General features: G+C 44.4%; 1 protein-coding gene across 3 annotated transcripts in view; it reads right to left on the minus strand.

The window, feature by feature from the left end:
* MRAP2 (melanocortin 2 receptor accessory protein 2) overlaps positions 1–21693 on the minus strand; it is a 94330-nt gene that overhangs the window by 39122 nt on the left and 33515 nt on the right. Inside the window, exons 1-2 of one of the 3 annotated variants that reach the window (XM_039467793.2) lie at positions 14249–14682; positions 6475–6546 (exon numbers count right to left, since the gene is read on the minus strand). In XM_039467793.2, the coding sequence (XP_039323727.1) occupies positions 6475–6485 (11 nt within the window). In that variant the 5' untranslated portion in view covers positions 6486–6546; positions 14249–14682. Of the gene's footprint in view, positions 1–6474; positions 6547–14248; positions 14683–14771; positions 14974–21693 lie in introns of those variants that run through there. The other 2 variants (XM_074397731.1, XM_039467794.2) reach the window with 2 other exon arrangements.

The following is a 21693-nucleotide window of genomic DNA, read 5'->3' on the forward strand; positions in this document are numbered from 1 at the left end:
CCCCCTTACACTATTCCCTTTCCTCTAAACAAACTATTTAGGGATGGATTGCTAAAGGGCATTACCAAAGGGTAATGAAGGTTACACATGCAAAAGTCCTGAAGATGGGAAGAGAGGAGCAAATCCTGACAAATGCTGGCAGACTAGAGTGAGTGAATACTACAGCAGCCTAAGTGAGGCTCTCTGGAGATGCAGCATGAAAGGTGACACCAGCTCTCCCCAAGCAGCCACCAGTTGCCAGAGTAGCCTTCAAACAAAAGGAGGGGCTTTTGTTTCCACTGGCTCTTTTCTCTCACTTCTTGAATCCCAAAGATAGGTTTGGAGGACAGAACCTCTGACCTCTTCTTTAAAGCAGTCGCCTAGTGCCCTTAAAAAAGTCCACGAGGCAATATTTTTTCATGCAAGCCTCAAATTAATCAGCTTAGGCCATCAGATACACAAGGACCAACAACAAACAGAAGACCGTGCTAGGAAAGTGTTCTGTGTCATCCCCACTACCAAGGTCAGCAGTGGCTCTCCAAGCTTTGCTGAAACATAAGCTGGAAACTGCCAGCACATCCGAGCAGCAGCCCACAGAGCCTGCTATTCCCACCACAGTGCATGTGATCTGGGCCATCCACGCAGTGAAGGAGGCAGTCTGGCACTGAGCCTGACTCCTGGGGTGCTGACAGGCCGGCAGCTGCTCTCTCTTGAACACAATAGCAGGAAGCGGCAGCTCTGCTGGCAGCTGTTCTAGGTGTGGCTGCCACTCCTGAGCACCACCCTCCCCGCACCGAGATTTTCATAGTGTCAGATTTCTTTATAATATTAGAGTTATGTAAAATAACTTTCTGACAGGAAATAGCCTCAAAAAGCTTCCAGGAGCATCACAGAGAGACTAAATTGCTCTTTTGAACAGCTGAAAGCATCATTGCCAAAGATAAGCAAGAATGAAGATTATGACCGCATCCCAAAGCTAACCTTGAAAGGAAGCTTACCTTTTCCAGGTGTGCACAGGGTGGTGTGGGCCAGGCCAGCCTATTGTTGGGGAGGAGGGAAGATCACAAACCCAAACAGAGAAAGCATAGTGAGCAGGCCCAGACACCTCTCACTAAACCATCACCCCTTCTCCAACCCACATTCCCATCACTTTCATCCCTTCTTCGGACTAGCCAATCTTTCTCCCTCCAACCAGGTTCCCAGACAACTCCTGGGCACTCTCTTTTCCTCCCCACCTCCCTTTTTTGAGACAAGGTCTTACTCTATTGCCCAGGTTGGAGTGCAATGGCACAGTCACATTTCACTGCAACACTGACCTTCCTGGCTGAAACGATCCTCCTGCCTTGGCCTCCCAAAGTGCTGGGATTACATGCATGAGACTCCACATCTGGCCTCTTTTCCTTCTTTTTTTTTTTGAGACAAGTCTCACTCTGTTGCCTAGGCTGGAGGGCAGTGGTGTGATCTCAGCTCACTGCAACCTCTGCCTCCTGGGTTCAAGTGATTCTCTTGCCTCAGCCTCCTGAGTAACTGGGACTACAGGCACATGTCACCACATCCAGCTATTTTTTGTATTTCTGGTAGAGACAGAATTTTGTCATGTTGGCCAGGCTGGTCTACAAACTCCCAACCTCAGGTAATCCGCCTGCCTGGGCCTCCCAAAGTGCTGGGATTACAGGCATGAGCCACTGTGCCCAGTCCTCTCTACATTGTTAAAAATGGATCAACAAATTCTCTCCACCTCCCTGAATTTGAGGAGATGTACTCAGACACGGAACTTCCCAAGGAGTGAGTAAGTGGTGCTTTGTCAATATCCTTGTTGGATTACGATGGTATGTATGTTAAGGGGGCTGCTTCTTTGGAGTTTGATGATTTTTTTTTCCACATTAAGGGGTGAGCATGAGCAGATGAGTTTTTCAAGTGACTACCAACGCAGGCAAAGGACTAGCACATTAAGAATTGATCCAAAAGGTTCCAGAAACCCTGAAAAATGAGAATGGCCCCACACAAACATGCACACAACCCACAGCACAGCTACTAAGGTGTTCCAAGAAGCTGCCAGCCAATACTACAGATCCAAAGAGCTATGCTGACCAGTTTGTACAGGGGAAGACCCAAAGGCCCTTCAGATTATCAAAATTCCCAATTGCAATGACTCTATCAACTTCCTCTTCAATCCTCAAACTCCAAAAGTAGGCATGCCACCCAGGACCACCAACCTCTACTCTGGCCCAGGCCAGAAAGGTCTTGTTAGTTAGCTGTTCTTATCCTTCTTCCTCTTATTTCCAGGAATGACTGTCCCCTGCACAACACAGAGAAATCACCCTTGTAACTCATAACCTTTTCTCTCTTCCAGGAAAGAGACTTGAGAAACCAAAGACAAAGCTCAGGCATGCTTCACTTTAGTGGCTGGTGAGCCCAAGGTGAGAACTTCAAAATCACAACTTTAGAGGCTTAATTTCCTCCTTGCATACAACAATAGTGCACCCAGCTTACTTGTGTCTAGGTGGGTAGGGCCACACAGAAAATGAGAGACTTTCAGGTTATGAATCACATGCTCCTGGTTAGAACAGAGCAAGCTGGATCTTCCTAAAGCATCTCTATAAGGCAACAGTTCATGCTGGACCCTCTGAAACAAAGCCTCCACAGTGTCCTCCCAGGGCAGTGCTTTAAAAATAACATGATGTTATTCTCCAGTTTTTAAAATTTATTTTATAGAGTCTGCATGAATCATCACCTTCTACTGGCATTTGCCACTTAATTCCCTGGTCTTCTGATTCTTTTTCTGTGAATCCATTTTAAGTCAGTGATGTCTTTCGTCGGGTGTGGATTTTTCTCTCCTCCGATTAGAGAAAGAAGGTTATGCTTCCAGAACTTTGTAGTCTTCTCCTCCTCACTACTATCCTTTGACCTGAATATGACTCTTACTCTTGATGCTCTGGCCACTCAATTCAGGCTAGAGACATTCCATACACACACACACACACACACACACACACACACACACACACACACATGCTGGGCTCTTCCTTTTCAAACGGACATACTTCCCAAATTTCTCAACACTACCAAGTTTTATGCCATTCTCTAGTGTTTCCTAGAAGGTACTCAATTATCCAGCAGTCTTCAAAAAATGGTGGCTCGCAGCCGACAGAAAATTCAGGATGTGTCTACTTCCTGCCTATCCCTGCTTCTGTGCAATTTGATCCAGCAACAAGTCAAGGAGGAAAAAGCGTTCCCAAGCCTAAAGACTTCTATCTTAAAATCAAAATCAATGCAAACAAAAGATCAACTTCCAAAAACAGAAACAGAACTTAATATTTTACACTGATAGACATTCAGTCACCAACTGAAATGGAAAATTGCTTAATTAAGAAGTGAGCACCGTTCTTTTACCAGCTGGTGTCTCAAGGGGGACAAGCAAAACTGCCTGCATTCATAAATCTACCTCTTCCTGTTATGCCCTGGGCACCTATATAGCAGTAAACAGGCTAGGAAGTTTTTATCTTTTTGAGATGAAGTCTCCCTCTGCCACCCAGGTTGGGGTGCAGTGGCCTCATCTCGGCTCACTACAACCTCTGCCTCCTGGGTTTAAGCGATTCTCCTGTCTCAGACTCCTTAGTAGCTGGGATTACAGGCGTGCACCACCACGCCTGGCTAATTTTTGTAATTTTAGTAGAGACAGGGTTTCATCATGTTGGCCAGGCTGGTCTCAAACTCCTGACCTCAGGTGATCCACCTGCCTCAGCCTCCCAAAGTGCTGGGATTACAGGCGTGAGCCACCGCGCCCATCCAGAAGTAATTTTTAAAGTGAGTATCTCCTGGCTCTATAGTACTCCACAGGTCAGTCTCATTCTAATAGAGACTTCAGCTGGACATTAAGGAGAGTTTCATGCTACATACTGAGGAAAGAAGCTGTAAAGCCTCCATCTGGACAAAATTTCTAGAGGAGAGAAGAGGAATGGCCCTGAGATGCGACTACACCTCTGCCCCTGGCTCTACAGATTCAGTTTCTCAGTTTTCCAGAGACGATAAAACCCTATGGACTCACTTATGCTAACCAAGGATAGCAAAATGATTTATAACGAGCATATCTATTTGGCCAAGCTGACCACAGCACATGTTTTACATGGTCTGGGAAACAAAATTTAAAATAAGAAGATTAGTGGATGAATGTAGAATCAGGACAAGGGAGTTACATAATATGACAAAACAGGACCCTAACTCTCCACCACATTAAAGGTGTGTCACTGTCACACTGCCGTCCTGTATTCCAACATCAATGTCCTGTTGCCACCACAATGGAGGATGCTCTCATGGTGGAGTTGGGTTCCGCATCATGGGAAAGGCATAGGCTCAAATCTTGCCTTTTCTTGGTCTGTACTTCAAAAAATTCTAGGCAAGTTGAGGGCATCAGTAGAATACCAAGCCAGCCACTTTTACTACAGTGAGGTATTCTGGGTTCCCATGACTATTTTATTTTTGTTCTATTTTTGAACTGTTAGGAAAAGTGTGCTTTAAATTACTAGGGTCAAGTCAAAGAACTATCAAAAAGCAATGCTTCATAAAGAGATATCACTTCATACCCCATTAAGAGGGCAATTATCAAAAATCAGAAAATAACTGTTGGTGAGGGTATAGAGAAACTGGAACCCTTGTGCACTGCTGGTAGGAATGTTAAAAGTTTTACCCGCTGAGAAAGACAGTATAGCAGTTTCTCAAAAATTTAAACATGGAATAACCATGTGATATAGCAATTATAATTCTGGATATATACCCAAAAGAACTGAAAGCAGAGATTTGAACAGATATTTACATACACCTATGTTCATAACAGTATTATTCACAATAGCCAAAAGGTGGCAACAGCCCAAGTGTCCAGTCACAGACGGATGATAAAATGTTGTATACACAATGCAATATTAAGCCTTAAAAAGGAATGAAGTTTTGAAACATTGATGAATGTTGAAAACATTATGCTAAATGAAATAAGCCATATACAAAGGGACAAATATTGCACGATTCTACATATATGAGCTACCTAGAATAGCCAAATTCCTAGAGACAGCAAGTATTGAGTTGGTGCAAACATAATTGTGGCTTTTGCAAATACTTTCAATGGCAAAAACCATGATTACTTTTGCACCAACCTAACAGAATGGTGGTTATCAGGAGCTAAGGGTGGGGAAATGGGAAGTTACTTACCAGTAAAGAGTTTCAGTTTGAGATAATGAAAAAGTCCTGGAAATGGATAGTTGTAATGGTTGTACAACAAGGTAAATATACTTAATGCCACTGAAATGTACATTCAGAAATGGTACATTTTATATTATGAATATTTAAACAAAATACAAAAAAGTTCTAAATACTGTTTATAAAAATTTTTTTTAGGCTGGGCATGGTGGATCATGCCTGTAATCCCAGTACTTTGGGAGGCTGAGGTAAGTGGATTGCTTTGAGTCCAGGAGTTTGAGACCAGCCTGGCCAACACGGCAAAACCCTGTCTCTACTAAAAATACAAAAATTGGCTGGGCACAGTGCCTCATGCCTGTAATCCCAGCACTTTGGGAGGCCAAGGCAGGTGGATTACCTGAGGTCGGGAGTTTGCAACCAGCCTCACTATTATGTAGAAACCCTGTCTGTACATAAAATACAAAATTAGCTGGGGGTGGGGGCACAGGTCTGTAATCCCAGCTACTCGGGAGGCTGAGGCAGGAGAATTGCTTCAATCTGGGAGGCGGAGGTTGCTGTGAGCCAAGATGTGCTGTGCCATCACACTCCAGCCTGGGCAACAAGAGTGAAACTCCGTCTCAAAAAAAAAAAAATTAGCTGGGCATGGTGGTGCATGCTTCCCAGCTACTTGAGAGGCTGAGGAGCAAGAATTACTTACATCTGGGAGGCAGAGATTGCAGTGAGCCAAGATCACATCACTGTGCTCCAGCTTGAGCAACACAGCAAGACACTAACTTAAAATAAAATAATAAACATAATTAAACAAAAAAAAGCAGTGTTTTCCTATCACAGCACTTGAGGGGAGGGTAATGAGAGCTCTCTAAAGCAAAAGAGGACCCCAGAGGCTCACAGAGGGTGCTGAGACATCTGGGCACCCCTCCCTGTGTGAATCCTTCGTCCCTGGTCCACCTTCAAGGATCCAGCTTTGCTCTTTTCAGCAGCCCTGTGGGGACTGCCTTTCAAGTAAAAGGACCACTCCCTCGAAGCTGTGAGGAGTCACCCATTTCGGCCCCTGGGAGAGTCATAGACAGGTGGGAGAACATGTGTGCTTCGCCCGCTCATGGTCCTCTCACCCTGACCAGTCCTGGAAACACGTGAGCTACTCCCCAAATTCTCCTTTATATAAGCTTTACCTTCTGTTGTACCTGTCATTAGACTAATTCATTTCAGGAGAAGTCCACTACAAATCATCACTCCAAAGCTTTCAGGTCCTTCTCATGGAATACATTTAAAATTAGCAGCTTCCCATTGACAAAAAGGACGCACCTTAATCTCATTAAAGTGGTTCCATCCAGTCTCTGGGGAATGTTTTCTGGCGATTAGCCAGTTTTCATGGACCTGGAATACAGGGTTGCCAGCAATTTTATTTTGCAAAGTAAGGAAAAATTTTTAAAACAATTATTATGAATAGTTATCATTTTGCAGACAGTTATCTTAAACACCCTCCAAGTAGAGAAGACATAATTTCACAAATAAAGGCAGTCTTCTGCAAAAGAGGAGGGTTAGCAGTCGGACATCAGTATTTTCACAGCAAGCAGACACTTCCATGGGGGTGCGGATGACAGTGCCTCTGTCTACTGCATTCACATGAGAGCTACCTGTTATGACTGAAATATTCACCCCCTTTAAAAACAAAGGAAAAGAACTGGAAGGGATGTAGAGAAAGTCCTTCCAGATCTACGAATCTGTAACTTAACAAAATATCAAATTGCTTTTCACTTGTATTACAAATTCAGTGGTCTGTATCCATTTGTATTATTGGTGTGTACCTGTGTTCACATGCATGTGAAAGCACACACATGTGAATATATACATTGTGTGTGTGGGTATACTTTTTTTTTTGGACAGACTCTCGCTCTTCATACAGGCTGGAGTGCAGAGGCACGATCCTGGCTGACTGCAACCTCTGTCTCCTGGGTTCAAGTGATTCTTGTGCTTAAACCTCCCAAGTAGCTACGATTACAGACATGCACCACCACGGCCAGCTAATTCTTGTATTTTTAGGAGAGATGGGATTTCACCATGTTGGCCAGGCTGGTTTCAAACTCCCGACCTCAAGTGATCTGGTCTCCCCAGCCTCTCAAAGTGCTAGAATTACAGGTGTAAGCCACTGCGCCCAGCCTGTGGGAATAGTTTTTTTTTTTTTTTTTCCAGGCTTCTTCATCTTAATGAAGGGTGAGGGCTGGGGGCAGGTCATTCGTGGAGGTGGCTCCAGAGCACAGAAGTTTCGGGGGCAGGCTTGCCTACTCCAGGGCCTTCATCAGGGCCTCACTGGCTTCAATGCAGATTTGGATCTCTGCCCTCGCAGCCTCATCAGATGCACCTGACAGCTCCAGCAATACCTTATTCAAGTGCGTCTTGGCTGCCCCATGTCCAGCATGTCCAGCGTCACTACCGTGATTCACTGTGAATACATATATATATGTATGAATGTGTGTATATACATATATAGACACAGTCATTCCTTAGCATCTGTGGTGGGTTGGTTCCAGGACTTCTCAGATATGGAAATCCACAGATGATCAAGTCCCTAGTAGAAAATGGTGTAGTATTTGCATAGAACCTATGCACAGCCTCCTGTATGCTTTAAACCATCTCTAGATGACTTATAACAACTAATACACTATAAATGCTATGTAAATAGTTGCTATCCTATATTATTTAGGGAATGCATTACAAGGAAAAAAGGTCCATGCATGTTCAGTATCCTTTTCTTGTTCAAATCTAGTCAACTATTCTTTTAAATATTTTCCATCCACAGTTGGCCAAATCCATGGGTGTGGAACCACTGGTGTGGCCCTCTTCTCAGACCTCCACTAGGCAGTGCCCCAGTGGGGACTGTGTGGGGGCTCTGATTCCATATTCCCCTTCTGATTGCCCTAGCAGAGGTTGTCCAGAGGGCTCTGCCCTTGAAGAACACTTCTAACTGGACATCCAGGCATTTTCATACATCATCTGAAATCTAGGTAGAGGTTCCCAAATCTCAATTCTTGTCCTCTGTACACCCACAGATTCAATACCAAATGGAAGCAGCCAAGACTTGGGGCTTGAACCCTTTGAAGCTGCAGCCTGAGCTAAACCTTGGCCCCTTTTAGCCATGGCTGGAATGGCTGGCAGGGCACCAAGTCTCTAGACTACACACAGCAGGGGGGCCCAGCCAACAAAACAATTTTTTTCCTCCTAGGCCTTCAGGCCTGTGATAGGAGGAGCTGCTGCAAAGGTCTCTGACAGGCCCTGGAGACATTTCCCCATTGTCTTGGCAATTAACACTTGGCTCCTTGTTGCCTATGCAAATTTCTGCAGGCAGTTTGAATTTCTCCCCAGAAAACGGGTTTCTCTTTCTACCACAATTGTCAGGTTGCAAATTTTTCAAACTTTTATGCTCTGTCACCTCTTGAACACTTTGCTGCTTAGGAATTTCTTCCGCCAGCTACCCTAAATCATCTCTCTGATGATCCATAGATCTCTAGGGCAGGAGTAAAATGTTGCCATTGTCTTTACTAAAGCACACCAAGAGTCACTTTTGCTCCAGTTCCCAACAAATTCCTCATCTCCATCTGAGACCACCTCAGTCTGGACTTCACCGTCCATATCACCATTAGCTTTTTGGTCAAAGCCATTCAACAAGTCTCTAGGAAGTTCCAAACTTTCCCACATTTTCCTGTCTTCTTCTGAGCCTTCCAAACTGTTCCAACCTCTGCCCATTACTCAGTTCCAAAGCTGCTTCCACATTTTCCAGTATCTTTAATAGCAGCATCCCACTACCTCAGTACCAATTTACTGTGTTATTCTATTCTCACACTGCTAATAAAGACATACCTGAGACTAGGTAATTTATAAAGGAAAGAGGTTTAATTGAATCACAGTTCCACATAGGTAGGGAGGTCTCAGGAAACTTACAATCATGGCAGAAGGGGAAGCAAACACATCCTTCTTCACATGGCAGCAGCAAGGAGAAGCCACAGTGAAGCAGAAGAAAGCCTCTTATGAAACTAACAGATCTCATGAGAACTCACTCAGTATCATGAGGCAACCTGCCTCCATGATTGAATTCCCTCCCAGTGGGTCCCTGCCATGACACATGGGGATTATGTGAACTATAGTTTAAGATGAGATTTGGGTTGGGGACACAGCGAAACCATATCACACTGGTAGCAATCTGATGTAGGTTTTATATAATACAGTTGATCTTAAATTATTTTTCTCTCTTTTTTTCCCACACAGATAGAATTATATTTCCTGAAATAATCCGTACAAAGATTTGTAGAAAGATAGAAAATGTTTACATCCACATTCCCTCACTCAGTTTCTAATTTTTCTCTTTTGTTCAAGCAGGCAACTTCAAAACTAATCCTTAAGTAGCTCCTCCCTCAGCCTGCTCTGCCTTCCAGTAATGGTTGTTTTTGCTGTTACCAACGACATGCAAGAGGAAAACAAATGCACCTTGCAGGAGAATTATTTGAAGCTTACAAACTACTTTCACTTTAAGGGTTATGCAATTTTACTAATGTTCTCTAGTGAAGTCAAAATTACACAGGTCTTGATAACAGAAACATGGGCAACAATTAAAATCAGATTTTAACATGCGTACTTCTAGCATCTCATAAAGATAATCTCAACTTCTGCTGTTTTACCTCACAGCTCAACAATACTATAAGGACTGAAGAATCCTGTTTGCAAGGAAAATGCTACTTTCCCCTTTCCAATTAAGACTAACCGCTTCTCACAGTCCAGTAAAAAACAAAGAATCACTATGTATCCCCACGTAAAGCAAAAATAACATGATCATCCTGCCTGGAAGTTGGCCCCCAAATAAAAATTTCAAACACATCTCACTCTCTTAAAAAAAACCATTTTTCCCTTGATTGTCTGCTATGCTGATGTCTGAAAACAAGCCACAACTTTTAGGAATACGGTAATTGTGTGAGGAAGTTGTTTTCAGTCATGAACAACAGACTGATGTACATGGAGAACTTTTCTAATTTGGCAGAATATTTTCTTTCAAGTATTTTTTGTGATTTTATTTGATGAGCCAGTCTTATAAAGCCTGATTCCCTTGCACTCTGAGGAAGTAAACATTTTCCTTCCTGTTCTGTTTCTGTCTCTAAGTCTCCTTTGTCAAAAGTAAATATAACATTAAGCAGAGATTGCTATTCTCCTATTTTAACCCAAGCATATATTACCTACTCTGAGCTAGCACAACTTGTGGGGCCTGCTCAAATTTACTCTTTGAGTCTAAATGCAGAAGTAGACTTTTAACCCTATTATGTGACCAACATCTGGACCTCTTGTCCAGATATAAAACGGGTCTCATAGATTGTTTTCCCAGATTCATAGTTACCACTGCAACACTGATTAAATATCCCTTCTATGTCTTTCTCCTGATGACTGATACCAAGAAGGGACAGGAAGAGGGCCTTATTGTATTCTACCCTTTCTCCTGCTTGTCCTTAGGTATGGTTAGAGACCTTATAAAATTAAGGCAGAGGCCAGGCATGGTGGCTGATATCTGTAATTCCAGCACTTTGGATCACTTGACGTCAGGAATTTGAGATCAGGTTGGCTAACAAATAAAACGCTGTCTCTACTAAAAATACAAAAATTAGATGGGGATGGTGGTATGTACCTGTAATCCCAACTACTTGGGAGGCTGGGGCATGAGAATCACTGGAACCCAGAAGGCAGAGCTTACGGTGAGCAGAGACTGCACCACGGTACTCCTGCCTAGGCAACAGAGTGACATTCCATCTTAAATTTAAAAAAACAAAACAAAATAAAATTGAGATGCAGCAGGGAACCCCTCTTAGGGGCTTGTGGGTTTCCCACCCCTAATCATGGAAATAAAGGAAAATCTTGAGTTTCTTCAAGGTAAATTCCAGACACCTAGCTTGCTCTGAAAGGTAAATAAGCAACCTGATAATCAAATAAGGGACCTGGAGCAAGTCACAGCCATGAACTATAGCTAACATTCTTTTCTGGTGACCCTAAATTTTCAAACAAATCTTCTCTTCCTTAACCAACTGCAAATAGAAAAATCTTAGAATCTACCCAAGAATCTATAAGCCCCCAGTTCAAGATATCCCACCCTTTTGGGGCAAAACCAATGTGTAACCTCCATATATTGATATATGATTTTGTCTGTAATTCCTTTCCTGAAGTTTACCCCTGCCTTTAAAAATCCTTGCTTGCAAGCCATCAGGGAGGCCAGGATTTAAGCATTCGTTGTCCGATCCTCCTTGCTTGGCACCCAGCAAATAAACGCTTTCCTTTATACTGTTCAAACCTCAGTGTGGATGCCTGGTCTCACTGTGCCAGGTGAGCAGACTCCAGTTCAGTTCTATAACAAAATGCCTCTGCACAGGCAGGACACACTTTAAAGTGTCTTCTGATGGGAGGGGGTAAGTGTCCCTGAATTATTTGGAGGTGCCTGGCTTTGGGAACCTCCCATTTATAAAATGGAAATAACAAGTCACTTTGCTGTGAGAACGAAAGTAGACTGTGCATAGACCTAGCCAAGTTGCTGTCACACTTAAGACATTAAAAAGTAAAAAAATAAAATAAAATAAAAGTAGGCCAGACACTGTGGCTTATGCATTCAATCCCAGCATTTTGGGAGGTAGAGGCAGGCAGATCACTTGAGGCCAGGAGTTCAAGAACAGCCTGGGCAACAGGATGAAACCCCATCTGTACAAATAATAAAAAATTAGCTGGGCATGGTGGCCCGTGCTTGTAGTCCCAGCTACTTGGGAGGTTGAGGCTGAAGTTCACTTGGGCTTGGGAAATTGAGGCTGTGTTGAGCTGAGATTTTGCCACTGCACTCCAGCCTGGGTGACAGAGTGAGACCCTAAGTCAATAAATAAAGTAAAACTTAGGAAAAAGGCCAAAATAAGAAAAAATTTTTAAAAAACACTAGACAGAAAATGACATATTGAGGCATTATTCAGTAATCCTCCAAATATCATAGCTTAGTATATTAAGAGTTGCTTAAATATATTATACAAACATCATAATAATATTGTTCTTAAAATTTTTTTTGTACTCCAAGTAATAAAAACATTTCCCGTGAAAGCTACAAAGGACAGATGTTATATTTATGTGATAAAATACCTCAGCATCTGGGGGCCAACAGAAATGGGGAGGAGGAAGCCAACACCTTTCCAGAATATGTTGATGATATAATTTGCAACTTAAAAAAAAAAAAGATGACCCCCACTGTGACCAGAGTAGGGCTATCAAGGCTGAAAGGTCACAGCCAGCGATGGGTATGAACACTCACACAGAGGCAGCAGGATCACCAACACAGAACAGGACACATGAATCACCAGCGCACGCTACACAAAACAGTACTTTCCCTTGCTCATGCAATGCACTCTGGCGTCTTGTTTTCCTTTCTCTTGGCCTTCATGTTTTAAAAACCGCTGTTTGCAATTCACTAAACTGATCGTTAGCCTAAATGAGTCACAGCCCACATTGGAAGATAATTGGATACAGCATACCCTAATCTATAGGCCAGTAGATTGCTAGAAAGGGGAAGGGAGTCGGTTTACCGTAAGTCTTTGTAAATGCTTCCCAAAGTAGTTTTGAGCTATCTTCTTAAAGAATTTGTTCTAGAATGTTGCCAGGATTCAATGTTTCCCTCTTATGAAAAGGCTCTTGGGTCTGCTCTCATCCCTCATACCTGCACAAAGATGACTGTCGCTGCTTTCACTACTCTAGGACGTCTGCCATTTGTTTTTTGAACAATCCAGTCCAGTTTCAGGCTTTGAGACCCTCTTTAAAGGGGCTTAGGTGGGCCTTCCCATTTTGAAAGAATGATACAGTCTGAGATCAACTCTTCCTTTTCCTATCACCTGTTAATATCACCAATTCTTCCATAAACACTGGATGATCTTCCTTATAAGAACAAAACTCCTTGTGGGCACCCCAGCTCATAGGGGCCTCTGGCTTTTCCGACCTTATCCTTGCAGGCCCAGGTCACTCCTCCGCACCTCTTCTTGGCGATGCACCCCATGCGATGTACCTAAAGAACACTAGACTCCCAGTCCTAGCTTCCAGACCCCTACTCCCCACTATTACTTAACCGGGGGAGTCAGCTTGGAAAATGTATTTAATATGGCAATCTAATTTTCTCCACCTGTAAACTGAAAATATTACTACTTACTTTTGGAGTTTTCGTAAGAATTAATTTACGCATGACAGTACCTGTCTCCCGTCTCCCTGGACGTTTTCCCTCAAGCTTCCTTTGCTTTCAAAATATCAGTGTTTCACTGTTGCCAAACTAAATGTATAGTAGTACCTGAGGTTCCATACCATCTAACAAGTTGTAGAAACCACAAAGCCTCCAAACGGATTTCTGCAGACTACTCTTTGCCTTCCTTAATTCATTACACAGAAAGGATGGGAGAGGCTCGGGGGTTGCGGGGGGCGGGGGGAGGGCGGCGGGAAAAGTGTTCTGAAACCCCTATTTCTCTCTAATCAGTAAAATGACCTGCAAGCAGGCCCCCCAGTCCAAACGAAAAGAAGCAACTGCCAAGCCAGGGATCACCTGAGAACCCGCCCAATGCATGGGTGCGCGCCCGGGGCCAGGGGCCGGCACATTTCCCCGGTCCAGGGGGCTCTCTCAGTTGCAGGGCACCGAGGCTGCAGAAGAACCAGAGCAAGGAAAGTTTTCTCAGCTGCGGAAAAGGCTGTGCCTCGGCCTCTGGGGCCGAGCGGAGGGGAGGAAGCCCACCCAAGCCCCGAGCGCCGCAGCTTCCAGGCTTTTCGGATGCCCAGCGGCACCCACACGCACATCCGCGGGCTGCTGGGAAGGTTTTAAACTTGGTGCTCTCCACGGGGTCCACACTCGTCCCCCGGGCGTCCTCACACCCCAGTTCTCCTCCTCCCACCCCATTCTCCAACCTCTCCAAACTGAAGACCTCCCCTAAACCCAAGCGAGCCCTACTGCCTTGACCGAAGCCGCACGCGCCCCGTGCCCCGCACCCCGCAGTCCGCGCCTGGCTTCGCTCGGCCCTGTGCGCCCTGTCCCGCCCGTGGTTACCGGCTGGGGCGCCCCGGCCCGTGGGCTCGGCCCTGGTCCCAGCTCCCGGCTCCTCCGAGGTGCGCGAGCGCCGCCGCCGCCGCCGCCGCCGCCGCCCCCGCTGCCTCCCACCTCCCAGGGCGGGCGAGTAGCTCCTGGCTCTCCGGTGCTGCAGCGACGCGCGCTCCCGACCCGCGGCGGAGGCGGCGCGGGGAGCTAGAGCCGAGGCTGGAGCGCGGGAGCCGCCTCCCAGAGCCGGCCGCCTTGGCCAAGAGGAGGTGAGCTTTGCAGCTCCTTTTCCTGCTCAATTTGCCCCTCCGAGTCCGGGTCAGAGCCTGAGTCAGAGAATTCTTTGCTATCCAGGGGTCTGCAGTGTGTCCCTCGAGCCAACTTTGGGTAACAGGAGCTCATTAGCTGAGTGAGAGGGAGTGGGGCAGCAGGAATGGAGAGCTATGAAAAATCGGCAGCACCGAGTTCAAGTTCCGTAAGGCCAGAGCGCCGCCCCCCCTCCCCCCCCGCAGTAATGTGCTGCTCCAATTACTACCTCGATAGTTTCTCTTCCTGCCCACTGGTCCAGGTGTCAAAAGGCAGTCGAATGTTCAAATGGGGTCCCAAAGGGCTAACACTGGGCCGGGAGTAGTTTCCGCATGGCAGAGCTGGCTCATCTCTTCCTCCCTTGAGTCCATATTGCACGCCAGGCCTTGATCTGGGTGCTGGGGATACAGATGCTTCGTGCTTGCATTCTACTAAAGAGACAGGCATAAACATAATAAATAACTAAAAAACATAGTATGGGAGACAGTGATGTAGTGCGGTGGACAAAAAAGAAGAGAGGAAATGGGATATTATTTGGTAGCAGGGGGTACATTTTTAAATGGGATGGTCAAAGATGGCCTCACAGTGGAGTAAAGATCTAAAGGAGATGAGAAGTTACGCAGGTATCTGGAGAGAAAGCACTTGCTGGGTGGCAGGTACTGAGATGTTCTTTATTGCACCTGCTCATTTTTTTTTACTTCTCTCCATATACCATATTAGACAGGCATTACCACCATTTCCATTTTACTGATAAACTTAAAAAAACTTCCTAAACTTAAAGCTTAGGAAGGTTAAAGGAACTGCCCAAGGTCATGTGTTAGTCAATAGAGGAGCTTGCCTTCAAGGTGAGGCAGCCTGGTGTCCCAGAACCATAGGTAAGCCACGATTATACAGTAACAGGGCAAGTGCTGCACCCATGCAGGCTGGTGACAGTGTGATGAACTCAATCTGGCGGTGCCAGAACAGGATTCCTGGAAATGACATCTCATCACTGATTTGTTGCTTTGTTTTTTTTAAGCTCAGTTTCATTACCAGGTATACAATGAAATATTCTGAAAATCATCTTTTTTTTTTCTTTTTTTAAATTTTACTTTAAGTTGTGGGATACATGTGCAGGTATACACGTGCCATGGTGGCTTGCTGCACCTATCAACTTGTCATCTAGGTTTTAAGCCCCACATGCATTAGGTATTTGTCCTAATGCTCTCCCTCCCCTTGCCCCCCACCCACTGACCGGCCCCAGTGTGTGATGTTCCCATCCCTGGGTCCATGTGTTCTCATTGTTCAACTCCCACTTATGAGTGAGAACATGAGGTGTTTGGTTTTCTATTCTTGTGTTAGTTTGCTGAGAATGATGGTTTCCAGCTTCATCCATGTCTCTGCAAAGGACATGAACTCATTCTTTTTTATGGCTGCATAGTATTCCATTGTGTATATGTGCCACATTTGCTTTAGCCAGTCTATCACTGGTGGGCATTTGGAGTGAACAGGCAACCTACAGAATGGGAGAACATTTTTGCAATCTGTCCATCTGACAAGTTCTAATATCCAGAATCTACAAGGAACTTAAACAAGTTTATAATAACAAAACAAACAACTCCAACAAAAAAATGAGCGAAGGATATGAAAAGATACTTCTCAAAAGAAGACATTTATGCAGCCAACAACAAACATATGAAAAAAAGCTCATCATCACTGGTCATTAGAGAAAACCATCTTTATAGCATGTGTGTATATCTTCTGCCTCATCCACAAGCAGTTTAATTCTAAATAACATAATTTGACAATCAGTGATAAGATTTGTTAGTCATTCCCCAAGTGTCTTCACAGGTTCCAGTTGCACATTCCTGTTCGTGGGGATGATTCCTCACCCTTGCAGTAGAGCCTGTGCCAAGTGTCTTCAGGGCGTCGTGAAGCAGAGTGACAGAACTGCTGCTTCTGAGAGGCTACGGCGTGAACAGGCTAGTTTCTGCCTTAGCTGTCAGCATCAGGTGGCCTTGTTCTGGGCAGAGTGTCAATGGCTCCAGACAGAAAATCAGGGCACATTGTACTTTGTGAAAAAGGCAGGTCACTAACCATTAGTTTCAGAAGCCGAAACTGTAGCATCTGATGAAAGAATGATGTCAGTAGGGGGGCCAAGCCCACGGTTCTCTCCTAGGTACCTCTACCTCCACATGGTTACATTCATTGTTTTCCTTCCTCTACTGTCCACAAAAATCTTTTGATCTTTCCTTCAGGGTTCCTCTCAAACACCACCTCTCCCAGAAAGCCTTCCTCATTGTCTCAGCTACAAATGAACCCTTAATCTAAAATCTGATACTTCTCTTATGGCACCTGACATTTTCGACTTTATTTTTCAATTTAGCCTATCCTGTATACCTTAACTCCTCCACAGGCCAAATATTAATTTATATTTAATTTCTCTGCAGGTCCTAGCATAATGTCTTCTACCCAGAAGACATTCAATGAATATATTTTTACTGTTGTTATTAAATTAAACTCCAAGAATAGAGCTTCATCATATTTTAATTTTGTCTTTTCATTCCAAGATAATTCACAGAAATTTAGTGCCAGGAGTGAGTTACATGTGGCTATAGCTATTGTTTGTCAATATAAGTTGACGATGGTTTGCCTTGAGGTAAAGTCCATTTGCCCTACTTTGAGATTAGAAAACTGAGGCTTTACAGTAATTTCCCTTAGGTCACAATATTAGTCTTCAAGAGAGCCAGGATTTAAACCCAGCACTGTTTGGCTCCAAAATGAGCTCACCACAAGCTCATCCTTCTCCTCGTTCAGTAATTCATGAATGAATGCATTCATTTGATGTTTCAATAAATATTTGCAAATATTTACTATGCTCAGCTCTGTCCTAGACACCAGGAAAACAGTAATGATTAAAGCTGTCCTTGTCCTCGATATGCTCACAATCCTGTAGAAAGGTCAAAGGTAAGGAAATAATGAAAAGTGAGTATTATCAACCTTTTAGAGTCATGGAGGCCCTAGAGGAACACTTGGTCTTACCTTAGGTTATGGGAAGTAGGAGATGACAGTAAGGATTCTCTAAGAAGGTAGAATGTAATTTTAATTTTGAAGTTTGTTACAATGATAATGAAGGAAAGCATATGGTAGACAGAGGAAAGAGTGCTTGCAAAAACACAAGCATGGAAGAATACAATGCATTCAGAGAATGGCTATGCTGATTCAGGAGGGCTGCAGCATGGTGAGAGCAGAGTTGACATGAGGCTGGAAAGGTAAGCAGGGCCAAATCACAAGAGGTGCACAGAGTAGCCTTATGAAGTTCATTACCCCCTTAATATGTATAAAGAATCATGGCTGTCTATGTATGTCAATTTTTCAGGGTAGAGGTTATCTAACTTTAGTCAAATTCTCAAAGAGGCTGAATGACCCAGGGCTAGGAAGTGGGGAAGTCACTTTCCTTTCCCACAGCCTTCCATTGGTCCATGGACTACAAAAAATTCCAAGGAATTGCAACATCAGTCAAGATATGCTGGATACCTGGAGTGGGGTGGATGCGATGCTCGCCCCTGCCAAATCACCTCCAAACACGTAGTGGCACTGACATCCCTGGGCAAGGATAGCTAAGACCCTTGTCCTCCCAGCACCTGCACCCATGTGCCCTCCAAGGGTGGAAGGAAGGGGTTGCTCAGTGGCCAGAAGGCCAGGAGACAGGGAGGCAGCTAAGAGTGTGTCCCGAGAAGGTGGCAGAAAGCAGGACCACAGACAGCCACAACTCTAAGCCCTAAATGCATACTTAACTGCCTCTTCTGACTTCAATCACCGCGATGGGCTGAATGATGTCCCCAAAATTCGTATGTCCTAAGCCTCGGTACCTCAGAATGTGACTGTATTTGGAGATGGGGCCTTTAAAAAGGTGATTGGGTTTAATGAAGTCATATGGGTGGGCCCTAGTCCAATCTGACTGGTGTTATAAGAGGAGACTAGTACACAGAGAGACACCGAGGGGCCTATGGATACAGAAGGACGCCAGTGTGAACAGGCCGCATGGGTGGCTATCCTCAAAGCAAGGAGAGAGACCTGGAGCCTTTCCTGACGGCCCTCAGAGAAAACCTACCCTGCTGGCCTCTTGCTTTTGGCCTTCAGTTCCAGAATTGTGAGAAAATACATTTCTATTGGTTAAGCCACCCAGCCTGTGGTATATGGTTATGGTAGCCTGAGCAGACTAACAGACTTATAGAATACCAATTCAAATTTCAACGATAACACTTTAAGCATTCCAAGATGGTGACCACAGAGCATCAAATCCCAAGGGAAGGGCCCTTCTAAGCACGGTGTCCACTGCATCAGTCATAAGCCCATGAGGCCAGGCCTTAGGACTTGGGAAATGAAGATCTGAAGACAGCCTGGGGTCTATCAGTGAAGTGGTGTGATTAAAGCTTGGGGATGGGTGAGATTACTTCTTGGAAACATAAAGTGAGAAGAGAATAGGGCTGATGTCAGAAACAGCAACTAGGGACACAGAGGTGAACAAGAGGAGGTGGAACCCAGTGGAGAAATGGGCAATAATTTCTAAGACCCAAGGACATGTACTTAGGAACCAAATCCCATGGGCCCTAGCCTGGAGGTCATGTGATAGGCGTTGAGGCCAGGTTGCTACTGGTTAAAGAGTAGGTAGTGCAATTACAGGCTACTCTTCTAAGCAGGCTTGGGAAGAAGGAGGAGAATGGGTCTGGTGAGGGCCCTTGGGCACATTTATGAGAAGCAGGGGATCAGCAGTACTGATATCCAGCCCATGCCCAGTTGCCAAAGCTAAATCAGCCTGCTGGAAGGGCCAGCGGAAGGCCTTCTAATCAAGGCTCCAAATGGCCTAGGCCTGAATAACAGAGCTGGAGCTGGAGCTTTTCTTGTATATATGTATTTTTTATCTGAGTCTCTCCCTAGCTCCATGAGAGAAGCAACTGGTCTGCCTCCAGGTAGCCCCCAGAACAGTGCACATAGTAGGCACAAGAAACAAATGTTGCACAAGCCAGTGGGATGCAGAGTCAAGAGAAAGGTTGCGCTCGCTTTGCTTTGTCTTTATTCATTTGTTTCAGATGAGAGATGTAAGCATGTTTCTAGGTTGAGCAGAAGGACCCCAAAGGAAGAGAGGCTGAAGATAAGAGTTGAGAGGGGAAATAATTGATGAAATAAGATAATAAAGAGTAAGAAAATAAATCAAGAGAACTCTGGAGGAAAAAAAAAACCCTGAATTATTTTTCAGGAAATTTAATTATTTAATCATTTAATGATCAGTATCTTCATGGTCCTGGACCCTTCTGGGGTTGGGGAACTGAAGGGTTGGAGGGCTAGGGTAGATACAAAAGAAAACATAATATATATTCCCTTCCATTTGTTCAAGGCGACACCATCTAGTTAAGAAGTCTTTTATGGAAAAAATACACAGCAGTGAAACACAGCAAGAATGTTCCCAGGAGTCTGAGTAATAAAGAAAGATCTGAAAACAGAGTGAACCGAGAAAATGCCCAGAGGCATTACAGCAGAGGTGGAGAGAAGATAGGGAAAAGTAAGCAGAGAGAAAATAAGGGAACATGAGCTCTGCCACGGTCTCTTGGCAGTGGGCCAGCTAGCAGCTCTCAGTATCAGGAAAACGGGGCTCAGTGTCAACTCAAGACCTGGGCAGCTCCGTTTATTTTCCAATTGATTAGGACCAGTGCCAGCAGTCAGGCCCAGCAGGAAGCAGTAAAATCAAGACTTGTCTCAGAGAAGGATACATCCTTGATAGTTAATATGTCTGGCCATGGAAAACCTGGCTTTTTAATAATGAGTCCAACAGCAAAGCCAGGACCAACTGAAGAAAGTGATGAGAAGGAAAAACTGACATTGTTTTCAGATGTTAAAATACATACTACGACACAGTAACGTCTCTAAGGAAACTATTGTTTCCTTGTTTCCTTAAAGACTAGGATAATCTATCATCCAGTCAAATCAAAGGCAAATCCACACACACACACACACACACACACACACACACACACACACACAGAGGAACCTGGGAATTCTACTAGCTAAAGCCATCCCAGGGAGCAGCAAGTACAACTCATATCAAGGATATAGTTTCATCCTTCTGCTCAATTAAGTTTCAGAAAATAAATAGGAGGAGTGAGTGTTCAGAAACCCCAAGGCTTCCAAGATGTGAGGAGTGCAGGCTGCAGATGGTCATGTTCTCACCATGAATCGCTCCCATCTCATTAATGGCAATAATTATCTGCCCATTTCTTTCTTAGGTGATTTGAGGGTTTACTGCATATTATAAACTTTTTTCTTGCTCTTTGGCATAAATTGGATTTCATTTGCTTTGTCTTGGTTTTATACTGTTGGTCTTTTCTAATTAGCACAATTATTCCTGAATATATGCATACTGTTTTCACTTGCTAATCATTCCTTTTTATTCCAGGGAACACATGCCAGGGCACCGCACGCCCCTGCAGGCACTTGCATACAGGACCTCAGCCGATACCTCCTGGTAATATTCATTTTTCCTTTCCCTTCCAATGTTTAATCATTTACTCGAAGCTTCGCTTTTGCTGCTAATCCTATTGTTTTGTTACTTCAGTAGAACTGCGCAGACTTCCACCCACACAACATGGCACTAGGCAGACAAAACATCTAATATATTTTAGTTCATGCTTGGCGTTCAATCAAGAAGACAAAGCTGTGAGCCACGCTGAAATGCCAACTAAAATTCATTTTGCACTACCAGAGAAAGAGAGACGGCATACTGAGGAGAAACCTTAGCCTCATGATGATCACATGTAGCCCTAGGCTCTAAGACTTTCGAATTTCTTTCTCTCAAAATTGAATTGATGCATTTTGAAGTGAAATCCTGATAGCTTCTTGTTTACTATCACACAATAATGAGTAAGCTTTGGTTTATTGGCATGGAGCTCAGCCACTATCAGAGAGCAAATGGAAAAGAGGGACTAGCTTGTCCTGCTGCCTTGCTTCTTGCTATAGCTTAAGTTGTGTCACCGCCAATATAAGGCATGACAGAATTATTCCAAGATGGAGAAATACATTGAGCCTAGACATTGGCTGTTGCAACTATGATGGGGGGAGTCCACACAAACTCACGCCCCCTCTCTTTCTCACATGCCTGCACAACTGTCTATGCA

Source organism: Saimiri boliviensis, chromosome 4, assembly GCF_048565385.1.
Source record: "Saimiri boliviensis isolate mSaiBol1 chromosome 4, mSaiBol1.pri, whole genome shotgun sequence".
In the NCBI taxonomy this organism is placed as follows: domain Eukaryota; kingdom Metazoa; phylum Chordata; class Mammalia; order Primates; family Cebidae; genus Saimiri; species Saimiri boliviensis.